This window comes from Microtus oregoni, unplaced genomic scaffold, assembly GCF_018167655.1.
Source record: "Microtus oregoni isolate MIOR12 unplaced genomic scaffold, Mior012 000001F_ref0000356, whole genome shotgun sequence".
Classification (NCBI taxonomy): Eukaryota; Metazoa; Chordata; class Mammalia; order Rodentia; family Cricetidae; genus Microtus; species Microtus oregoni.
Window position 1 is genome coordinate 7,291,162 of NW_024543060.1, and position 12,037 is coordinate 7,303,198.

The window sequence follows — 12,037 nt, forward strand, 5'->3', positions numbered from 1 at the left end:
TGAGAGTTGACCTCTGATCTCTATTACATGCACCCGTACCCTTTCTTCATACCCTCAAACAATAAAATTTAAAACTAGCTGCAGCTGTAAGGGTGTCAGGCACCTCCACTCAGGAATGAGAGAAAACCCTGTCACAGAATGAAGACACAGAGAAGAAAGGGTCATGTGACTGGTTTTGTATCCTCAGTGCACAAGCTACCAAACCCATTAGTATTCTTGATCCCACTTTTGTAAAATTCAGGTAGGATTTTGTTTTTCCAGAACCTTGACAACATTAGGCTGTCACAATCCATAAGAATTCCTAAAGCTACTTGAAACAAGCAGAGAAGCAAAGATGAATTTTAAGAACAGTCTGCTTCCCAGGCAGTCTTAGGACAGACTAGGTGAACAGACCTGGACAGGCGCTCCCCATCTCAGTAACGGCTATTCCAGTTGATATCTGAACAACCTGCTCAGGGACCTGTGCTCCTGGCTGAACACAAAGAGCCATCTTGAGCCCAGCTGAGATCTACAGTCAAACCATCACTGTGGAGAACAGCCCATGCAGAAGACCCTTGGGCTTTATCTTCTCATAAAAGCAGTCAAAAACAACCAATCTTCCCAAACAACTTCTAAACCAAGAGACAACAAAAGTCACACAATTTTACACACACACACACACACACACACACACACACACACACACACACACTTTTAAGAACCAGCAACTCTTATCTCGGGCCCTGACAGTCTTCAAACTGCTTGTGCAGAAAACCACTGGTCTGTCTCTGGGTGGAAAGCATAATCACCTCAGCCAGATCTGCAGAGGTGTCCACCGCACAGGTTTGGTTGTTGATCACCTGCACGGGCGCCACTTTCTCTTTGGCGCTGCTGAAGTGGTCATCAGGGCTGTTCTGGGAGGATATTCTCCGCCGTTTTGAAGATGAGTTTACAGGGAATCCAGAGTGCTGGTATTCAACAAGACCTTCTTTTTTGGCTATATGCACAAAACAAAAATAGAAACAAAATAACATGGGGATAAATATTTTCTTTTACATTTATCATTTTAAAATACCATTCATTATAACATCATAATGCCAATTTAGTGTTTCTATGTAAATCCTCAAAACAAAAATCTGCTAACCCCTTTCACTTAAAAAGGGAAACTGAAGGCAGGTGTGTGCACACACACGTAGTGCCAGCTAGCACAAGGGAGGGGAAGAGTAGAGACCAGAAAGTTCAAGGCCAGCCTGGTCTAAAGCAAACGCGAGACCAGTCAGGGCTGCGAGGAAAGCAGTGCAGTTCTCACCTGTCCATCTTTATCTCATTACTCAGTGCAGCCCTTGGGTGACTGAGCTTTCACAGGTGCCATCAGAACCAGTGTCTTCAGCTTTCCAACTTGGACTGATAACCAGTATCTATTGCGGGAGGTCCTCCCACTCCTCCAGCCTATCACCGCTGAGGTACCAGCCCATTGGGGCGTGGTTTCTCTCCCTTTAAAAAAGCAGCCACTTCCCTCTCCTCTCTCTCTTCACTTCCTGCTCCTCCGGCGACACTTCCTGCTCCGCAGGCGATTTACTGGTTGCGTAGAGGGCTGTTGCCTGGGACAGTGATCTGTAAGTTTTTTCCCCTTTAAATAAATACCACCCTAATAATCATAACCCCGAATTGGTGTGGCATTGTTTGTGACTTATGCCTTCATTTTGGCACCCAACGTTTGGTTTCAGAACCTCTCCTTTCCCCGCTCGCAGCTGCGAGTTCGGCTTGGCGGCCACAAGTTCGGCTTGGCGGCCGCGAGTTTGGCTTGGCGGCCACAAGTTCGGCTTGGCGGCCAAGAGTTTGGCTTGGTGGCCGCGAGTCCGGCTTGGCAGCCGCGAGTTTGGCTAGGCGGGAGCCCTCCCTTCCTCCGCTGCTGCCAGCAGCGGCCTTGGACTCCCCACGTGGATTTAAACTCCACAGGCCCGCATAGTCTCTGCCCGCGTGGTTTGCTCTTTTCTGAGTCATTTTAAAATCTCCCTTGCAAGTACAGCTCTTAAGTGGCACGAACCAGAGCACGCAGTTGCTGAAAGCTGCAACCCCTCAGGGTGACTCTGTCACGTGGAGGCATAAGCGGCTTCCAGATTGCTCTTCTCTACCCCTGGATTCTGGGTTTCTGGTTCCGTCTCAGGAATTGATTTAATTACATTTACTTTGTTGAGAAACTTGCATTTTCCAGTTTTTAACATCTACTAAGGCACTGAAACAGGACCATGTTTTCACCGCGACTCTGCAACAGCGCCACCTGCTGGATAATAGGTAATATGGCAGTTTTCGTTTCTAACGCAAATTTTACTGCTTTGTTTTCACTAATACAATGGATTAGTAAACTTATATTTACTAATACAATGAATTACATCATACAAGGTTTATATGATTATGGGGATACCTTAATTTGCTTGTTACTAGGCCTCAGTTTTCTTTTCCATATTCTATCATTAAGGAAGAATATGGCACTCCTAAGAACGATTGAATCTTTAAGTACTAATAATGAACAGAAGAATATGGCACTCCTAAAAACGATTGAATCTTTACGTACTAATAATGAACAGAAGAATATGGCACTCCTAAAAACGATAGAATCTTTACAAACTAATAATGAACAGAAGAATATGGCACTCCTAAGAATGATAGAATCTTTACGAACTAATAATGAACAACTAATTGACAGGATTAAAATTATTGAAAATCAGAGGTTATCTGAACAAGTGGATACTGTGACAGACAAAATTGATTCCATATCCAAGGGTATTAGAAAGTTATCTGAAAGGGTTCAGGCTGTTGAATTTGACCTTCAGACTTTATCACAAAGTTTTGATAAGGTAACAGACAGAATGTACCTCCAAGATGGGAATCTACATGATATACAAGAAAAGTTTAAGGAGGACATGTTATCTTTGAAGGAAAAAATTAAAGCTTTGGAATCACAGGTGCAGAATGGGGACCAAAAAATTGATACCTCAGTGAAATCACTGGAAATATATACAGGTCAGGAGATTCAGGATTTAAGAGAGACAATGATAAAAAGATTTGAAAAGATTGGGGAAATTATTGCAGCTGGTGAACAGAGTAAGGAGGCACAAGGACAGGATACAATGCCTCCACCAGCTATTAGAACTGGCTTACCCAGGGTTCTAGCGACATACCCTATACTTAATTCTGAAAAAGCATCAATTTCTAAAGGCTCAAAGGGAGTCAGAGAAGCTAGATGGACGCCAATAGCAATGAATGATCTGAAAGAAATTAAGCAAGCTGTTGTTAATTTTGGCTTGCACAATGCATATGTAAAGGAAATGATAAGGACTTGGGCTTCTAATGCTAGAGCTACTCCCCATGATTTCCATCAGTTAGTGTCTGCAGTTTTAGATAATGGACCTTCCTTGATGTTTGGAATTTATTTCAGAGAAGAATCCAAACATATGGAACAGCAAGGAAGAGCAAAAGGTATTGAGGTTTCCCAAGATCAAATTCTTGGTGCAGGAGAATATGCTGATCCACAGGTCCAAGCTCTTTATGACGATGAAGTACTGTGTCTATGTCACCAAACAGCTTTAAATGCTTGGAATAGGATACAAGATCCAGCAAAAAGGGTTGAATCATATACCAGAATTAGGCAGGGAAAGAGAGAACCCTTTATTGACTTTTTGCAAAGATTAATTAAGGCTCTGGACATAGGGGTAACAGACCCAGAAGCCTAGACGAATACTTCTTGAATCTCTAGCTTTTGAGAATGCAAACATAGAATGCAAAAAGATAATTGGGCCTTTAAAGTCTAGATCAGCACCTATGGATGAATGGATTCAGCATATGATGAATGTTGAGACGTTTAGCTATAATGATGAATCTTGGGTAGGAGAAGCGATTTCCAAAGCAATGAGGAGACGTCAAACTGCCAGGTGTTTTAATTGTGGTAAATTAGGACATTTGCAAAGGGATTGCAGGCAAAGAATTTCTAGGAATAATATCTCTTCTGGGAATGACAAAAATAGGAGACCTCGGCCTTCAGGTATATGTAGGAGATGCGGTAAAGGCAGGCATTGGTCCAACGAATGCAGGTCAACAACAGACAGACGGGGCAATCCGATATCATCGGGAAACTCCTTGGGGGGCCTCTCGCAGGCCCCCAAGCCAACAGTGGCCCAGTCATTCCCAGTCACGGTGGAGAACGTGCCTCACCAAGAAAATTAAAAGCTCCAATTTCTGCTGTAAAAAGTAATACTGGTCTAAATGAAGAATTACGTGTGGAGGATGAGTCAAAAAACCCAATAGGACAGAGTAAATGTATATTTTGGCAGACTTCTATTAATGATCAAAGACCAAAGCTAAGAGTCTGTATAAATGGCACTTTTATTGAAGGCTTATTAGACACAGGTGCGGATGTAAGTATCATTACCCCAGAATCTTGGCATCCGAATTGGCCTCTTCAAGAGGTAGATGTTCAGTTCCTGGGAATTGGAACCCTATCTCGTGTAAAACAAAGCACAAGATGGGTTGAATGCATAGGGCCCGAAGGGCAAATAGGAAGACTAAGGCCATATATAGCCAATATTGCCATAAATTTATGGGGCCGTGACCTGCTACAGCAATGGGATACCCAGATTAACATTCCTGTATTTCCAGGAACTCATAATTCTGGGAAGGATATGATGAGGTATTATGGAAAAAGGTCACCAGCCATTCAGGCTGTACAAGAACATACAGCAAATACCAAACCTTTAGAGGTACCAACAGCCCTACCTTTAAAATGGCTAACTGAGAAGCCAATATGGACCAAACAATGGCCTCTAGCTGAAGATAAACTACAGGCATTGGAACAGCTGGTGCAAGAGCAACTAGATGCTTACCATATTGAAGAATCAACCAGCCCTTGGAATTCTCCTGTGTTTATTGTAAAAAAGAAATCTGGTAAATGGAGAATGGTGACAGATCTAAGAGCTGTCAACAAAGTAATTCAACCTATGGGCCCACTACAATCTGGAATTCCTTTGCCTTCTCTGTCAGCAAAAGGATGGCCTCTTATAGTTATTGATTTGAAAGATTGTTTTTTCACTATACCGTTACAAGAAAAGGATAGAGAAAAATTTGCCTTCACAGTGCCTACTTATAATAATTCTCAGCCTAATAGGTGATATCAATGGACTGTCCTCCCACAGGGTATGCTCAATAGTCCTACACTGTGCCAATATTTTGTAAGTAAGCCATTGGAAATAATTCGTAAACAATTCCCCAAGTCCATCATTTATCATTACATGGATGACATCTTGTTATCTGATTCAAATAAAGATACTTTAGAAAGGATATTTGAAGAAGTAAAGAAAGTCTTGCCTAGGTGGGGATTACAAATTGCCCCTGAAAAGATTCAAAGAGGAAATTCTATTAATTACCTAGGTTACAGAATAGGGTTAGAGAAAATTAAAACGCAAAAGGCACAAATTAGGAGAGACCAGTTAAAGACTCTTAATGACTTCCAAAGATTGTTAGGAGACATTTCCAGTCTACGACCAGCTGTTGGGATAACACCTGATCTAAAAGTTCATTTAAACAAAACCTTAGATGGTGATAAAGATTTGAATAGTCCAAGAGAACTGACAGCTGAAGCAGAAAAGGAACTGACAATGATTGAGGAAAAATTACAGGAGGCACATGTGGATAGGGTGAACCCAAATCTTAGCTGCATCCTAGTCATATTGCCTTCCAGAATTTCTCCTACAGGGATTCTAATGCAGAGGGAAGATATTATTTTAGAGTGGATATTTATACCTAATAAACCAAGTAAAAAATTAAAAACTTATGTGGAAAAAGTCTCTGAATTAATTATAAAAGGTAAGCTGAGACTTCGTCAACTAGCAGGTATAGACCCAGCAGAAATTATAGTGCCTTTTACTACTGAAGAAATAAAAAAGTTATGGGAAGACAATGAACCGTGGCAAAGAGCTTGTGCTAACTTTTTGGGAGAAATTAATAGCAACTATCCCAAAAGTGATAGACTTAATCTCATAAAAAGAACTTCTTGGATTCTTCCTAGAATTGTACGTGATGCTCCAATAACTGGAGCCCGTACGTTCTATACTGATGCAAATAAATCAGGGAAAGCAGATTACAAGTCAGATGAATTGAGTAAGGTGGAACAAAGCCCTTATAATTCTGTCCAGAAGGCAGAATTATATGCCATTCTTATGGTGCTAAGGGATTTTAAAGAACCTCTTAATATAGTTACAGATTCACAATATGCAGAAAGAGTTATCTTGCATATTGAAACCGCTGAATTTATACCAGATGACACAGAGTTGACTTCATTGTTTATCCAGGTACAAGACATAATCAGGAACAGGCTTTGTCCGATGTACATAACACACATCCGGTCCCATACAGGTCTGCCTGGTCCTCTAGCCCAAGGCAATGCTGAGATTGATCAATTATTGATTGGAAGTGTGTTGCAGGCCTCGGAATTTCATAAGAAGCATCATGTCAATAGTAAAGGCCTAAAGAAAGAATTTTCCATTACTTGGCAACAAGCTAAGGACATTATAAAGAGATGTCCTACTTGTTCTTTCTATAATCAAACACCGTTGCCTGCAGGGAGTAACCCAAAGGGTACTAAGAGAAATGAAATCTGGCAGATGGATGTGTTCCACTTTATGGAATTTGGTAAATTAAAATATGTACACCACACCATAGACATGTATTCAGGTTTTCAATGGGCTACTGCCCTGAGCTCAGAAAAGGCTGATTCAGTAATCACACATTTATTGGAAGTTATGGCCATCATGGGTATACCTGCGCAAATAAAGACAGATAATGGTCCAGCATATGTATCTAAGAAAATGAAACGCTTTTTTGATTATTATAATATAAAACACATTACAGGTATACCAAATAATCCTACAGGTCAGGCAGTTATAGAAAGATCAAATCGTACTATAAAGGATATGCTGAACAAATAGAAAGGGACTGAAAATACCCCCAGAAATAGATTACATAATGCTTTACTAACCTTGAATTTTCTTAACGCTAATGAGAAAGGAACGACAGCAGCAGAAAGACATTGGATAATGGAAAAGTCTGCTGAACTAAATCAACCGATTTATTTCAAAGATGTGCTGACCTCTCAGTGGAAGCCAGGAGATGTGCTACGTTGGGGAAGGGGTTTTGCTCTTGTTTCCACAGGAGAAGAAAAATTGTGGATACCATCAAAATTAATAAAGTTTCGATTTGAAGAGGAGAAACCTCTTGGAAAGGAGAAATGACAACTCATCCACAACGATGATATTCATACAGGTGGTAAGAAAAACATATAGAATGGGGGCAGGGTTCTGTTCTTATCTCCACAGGAAAACACTCATCTTTGAGAAATTCAAGGGACCCTGGATGTTTGGATCCTGACAGATGGAAAAATACCTGCCCAATAGGAAATATCAAGACAACTGAATGGGTTGTGTAAGTAATATTAAACCATATTTCTAAATTTATAAAGCTGGTTTTGAAGTTGGACTCTGGCTCAGTCCCTCTCCAATTCCAAGCCTGTTAGTAAGAGAAAAACCCAGAGTTTCTGGAGTTTCTGTCTCATGTCAAGAGCCATGATATGGGACAGAAAGAAATATGAGTTTAGAAAACATCTTTGCTTTTCTTCATATCTATCATACTTTTCATTGAATATATCTATCATATCTTTCATTGAATATATATATATATGTCTATATATGTCTATATGATTAATGTTTAAGTTTTTCATAATGAACAATGAGTTTTTCCTGAAGTGACATTTGAAGTTTCCAGGAAGAAGATGGGGCCCCATAACAACAACTCCACCTGGTTGATATGACGTCATGATACTGATAGCGCTACTACAAGGCCTGCTTTTGGTACCAGCTGCACAAGACAGTTCCAACTTGGTTAGCTGAAATGGTGCACATCTTATACAACATTTTGGCCAGACCTGCACAAAATACTCAGAGACTATTGGCAATTTTAAAAGACATTGATCTTGAAATTTAACCATCATTTTACTTTCACAGGATCCCCCAGAAAGAACGTCGCTCCCATGACAGCTGGAAGTAATTCTAGAGGAAGACGTCCCCTCTCCCAGTAAAGTTTGCCCTTGGGTTTAGGGAAATCATTTAGGGGTTGATTATAATTAGTATACGATTGAGGGTTGGGGGAGGAATTTTATACGCTCAGGGATCATTTTGAAAAAAAAAAGAGGTATGATGGGATAATAGACTTGTAATTGTGAGTTACTGTTTTTAGACAAATATATTGGTATAGATTCTTGTATATTGACACAAAGTTAAATTATATTGACTATTGTACGCATGCATGTTTCTACCTCTGCTTAAAACATTTTTTATGTATTGACATATATTGTATTGATATATATATATAGTATATATTTACCATATTGCAGTGTACATTTCTACCTCTGATTAAGATACTTATATAATGTTTGTGTATTGATATATATTTACCTACTGCAATGTATATTTGTACATTGTTTATATTTGGAGGCCATTGTCCTCATTTGTTTCACAGTCGTTTATTGTCTTAGTCTTTAAGTTAGATAGATATTGAGAATTATATAGACTAATAGTCATCTAAGTTTGTCATTTATAATTAGACTAATCAGGTCCTTTAGGTATATAGAGATTATACTCAGGATAGATAGATAGATAATCTTCAACTTCTTCAAAGAGCTGTAGAAAATGGCCTTTAATCTAACTCAGAGTTTTGCGGTAGTGAGACACAATTGCTCTTGGCAACACCACTCTATTCCCGAGAGAATGTTGAGCACCAAAGACACTCCACCTGGAGCCTTCTTTTTGGCAGAACTGGCCTTGGGGCAAAGAAATGCCCATACCCCAACCACTGACAAAGATACAGAGCATGCATCAATGGATAAAACAGGGCTGTCATATCCTGCCAAGACAGGGTAAGATAGTTTTGAAAAGTTGCTTGCCTTTGAAAAATGGTATGTCAATTATGTTAGGCCTTAGCCAATGTTGGTTGCTTCAACGCTGCTAATGTGACTTTGGGTGATTGCCTATGTAGCTAGTTGTCTCTGTGATTTGTTGCATGTTTTGGAAGTTGTTTTACTGAACTTCCTAATTACCCAGGTAACATTTTTTCCCTTCTCAGATCTTCGATGGGGTTGAAGACTATATAAATGTAGTTACTTTTTCTCATGACTTGGCCAAGTTATTTATTATACAAGACCTAAGCTAGTTAGAATAGGATATTTGTACTTATTGTATATAATTTCATAGTAGGTTTAGAACTCTCTTATTTAAACAAAAGGGGGAGGTGTTGCGGGAGGTCCTCCCACTCCTCCAGCCTATCACCGCTGAGGTACCAGCCCATTGGGGCGTGGTTTCTCTCCCTTTAAAAAAGCGGCCACTTCCCTCTCCTCTCTCTCTTCACTTCCTGCTCCGCCGGCGACACTTCCTGCTCCGCTGGCGACTAGACTCCTTTCCTGGTTGCGTAGAGGGCTGTTGCCTGGGACAGTGATCTGTAAGTTTTTTCCCCTTTAAATAAATACCACCCTAATAATCATAACCCCGAATTGGTGTGGCATTGTTTGTGACTTACGCCTTCAAGTATCTCTCCTCCAAGAACCCTCTAGCGCTTCAGCTGCACATTGGGACTATAAACACCCAGCCTTAAGGACAGAACAGCTACCAGGTTCTCAACTGCTCCAGGGTGCAGCCAGCACTGCTATATTATCCAGCCCGTAGTATGCAAGCCAATGAAACAAATCTCTGTGGTAATAGACACTCATTCTGTTAGTTCTATTTCTCTAGAAAACCCTAAGATACTACATTTGCTGCATATGGCCTGCAAACCACATGCTGGCAAAACCAGAAAGATAGTTATGTTCTAATTTGATTGTACTTGATTTTTGTGTATAGGGAAAACAAAACAAAAAAGAAAGCAGACAACTGCAATGTGTTCAGTTATTTCTATGTACAAATTATTATGACATTATAATAATGAAGTAAAAAAATTGAAACTTAGACAAGAAATAATAGGTAAATTACAAACTACAAATTCGGACATCTGAACGGATACTGAACCATGGAATAAACAGAATCTGTGAGGCAATTAGAGTGTCAAGTCCTAGAAGAACAGGACTGCAGGAAAGCCAGTATTTTGTCAAGCTCTGGTGTTTAAAGCTTGGTGACTGAAGAAGCCAGAACTGACTAAAAAATACCAAATGAACTATATGGACACAGCGAAGAATACAGATTAGTAACACAATGATTAGACTGGACAAATCTGTGGTAACATCAGGGCTGGGTATTTGCCATTCATACATGTTTTTGCAAAGTTTAACACGACGTCTATAAAAATCAATACAAATCTAAATTTGCTGCAGGCCCTATTTGAAGCCTGACACGGCTAGTTGACACTGGCCTTTTGCAATCCAGAACAAGTGTAACTATGGAAATAAAGGTCTAGGTTTTCACTAGAAACCATGGGGCCTAGGTGGGACTTGGCTGTAAAGCACTTGTCTAATACATTCGAGGCCCTGAGCATGATCCTTAGCATCACCAAAATAGAGCAGATAAAACTAAAACAAAACTCTGAAACCAAAAATCTAGGTTTGTGTAAATACTGCAGATTTTAGCTATGAGTCTCCATTTACAGAAACGACTATGCTCTGAAAAAAATTACTTTCACCTTGTGGAAAGAAATCTTTACTTATTATAGAAGATTATCTTTATACACAAATGTCCACCTTGGTGAACCCATTTTACTCACTCAAATATGATGTCTGAGACTCTCCATCTGCCTTTGAGACTGCAGGACCACTGGCCATCCTCTCAGTTTCTTGTACGGAGTGAAAAGCCAACTGGAAAGCAGCCATTCGCTCTTTTAAAGCACTGGCATGTCGAGAGAGTCCTGGGGTACCCTGTGAAATGTATAAAGTACAGGAGCATTATAAATCTAACAGCTTCTTAGCTAGGAGTACTACCAATGACTCCAAAACAAAGCTCATGAAGGCTTATAAAGACAAGTTAGTAAGACAAAGTTTCTTTTCCTCAGAATTATACATTTTCTGTCTGAATATTTAGTGTGCCACGGCCACCTTAGTGCTCATCTATTCCTGTTTTCTAAAATCTGAGCAAAGAAGAATAGCTAAGTGGCTACCCACAGATGTATACCCAATATGCTGGCAGCTACAAAGCCAGGCTAACAGAAACTTTAAATGGATAGATGTTGTTATAGAGGCTACAGACCAAATGCATCCCTACATTTGGAGGGTGGGAGGAATAAATCACTCTGAAAAGGATTCTAATGGGCTTAAGAACAACCTTGACAGCCACCATTGAGACAATGTCAACAAAGCAGTAAGAAAGGGAACGAGAAAGCAGCTCTGGAGAGCAAGGGAGAGAAAGGGAGCCCACCTGGAATACTGACAAAAGCGGCACAGAGAGCATCCACCGAAGTTAATATCTTAGCACTGTGCCCAGCACACAGATGACCTCCATCTCGGGAGACCGCCACAAGGCAAGGATGACCCCTTCTAGTTCTAGCATGTACCACTCCTGCCTCCTCCTGGCTAACTCCTTAACGTCATCCTTCCTTAGGGCTGTCCTTCAGACACAAACACAGATGCACAAGGCCAGGAGCACATAGAAACCCCGCCCATGAGGTTCTACACAAAGACAAAACTGAATGTATACTACTAAAATCCAACCTACTGATCAACACTTTATCCAGGCTGCTTTTTCTTTTATCCCAAGCCACTAACATTTCTTTTAATGAGTAATCTGTGGTAATTTTAACACTCTAACCAATGGGCAAAAGGAAAAGGGGGAAAGAAAAGCTACCTGCTTTTATGTTATTATAAGGAGAAAAAGATGTTAAAATCCTGAAGCCATGTTTGATGATCTGCTCTTAAATTTACATAGTTAAGCACAGTCCTATGACAAACTGCCTACTACATAATAGTGGAACATTTTAAACTGAAATGTACCTGATGATGTAAACCTTTATGACATAAATGGCACGTAGTATTGCCAAC

At 40.2% G+C, this 12,037-nt stretch overlaps 1 protein-coding gene across 3 annotated transcripts in view; it reads right to left on the reverse strand.

Annotated features, from left to right (window-relative positions):
- The window catches only part of Cdca2 (cell division cycle associated 2), a 47,458-nt gene that overhangs the window by 29,462 nt on the left and 5,959 nt on the right, over positions 1 to 12,037 (reverse strand). For all 3 annotated transcript variants that reach the window (XM_041670883.1, XM_041670873.1, XM_041670892.1), the window contains 2 exons: positions 10,771 to 10,921; positions 789 to 976 (listed from right to left, as the gene is read on the reverse strand). In XM_041670883.1, coding sequence (XP_041526817.1) covers positions 789 to 976; positions 10,771 to 10,921 — 339 coding nt within the window. The remainder of the gene's footprint in view (positions 1 to 788; positions 977 to 10,770; positions 10,922 to 12,037) is intronic.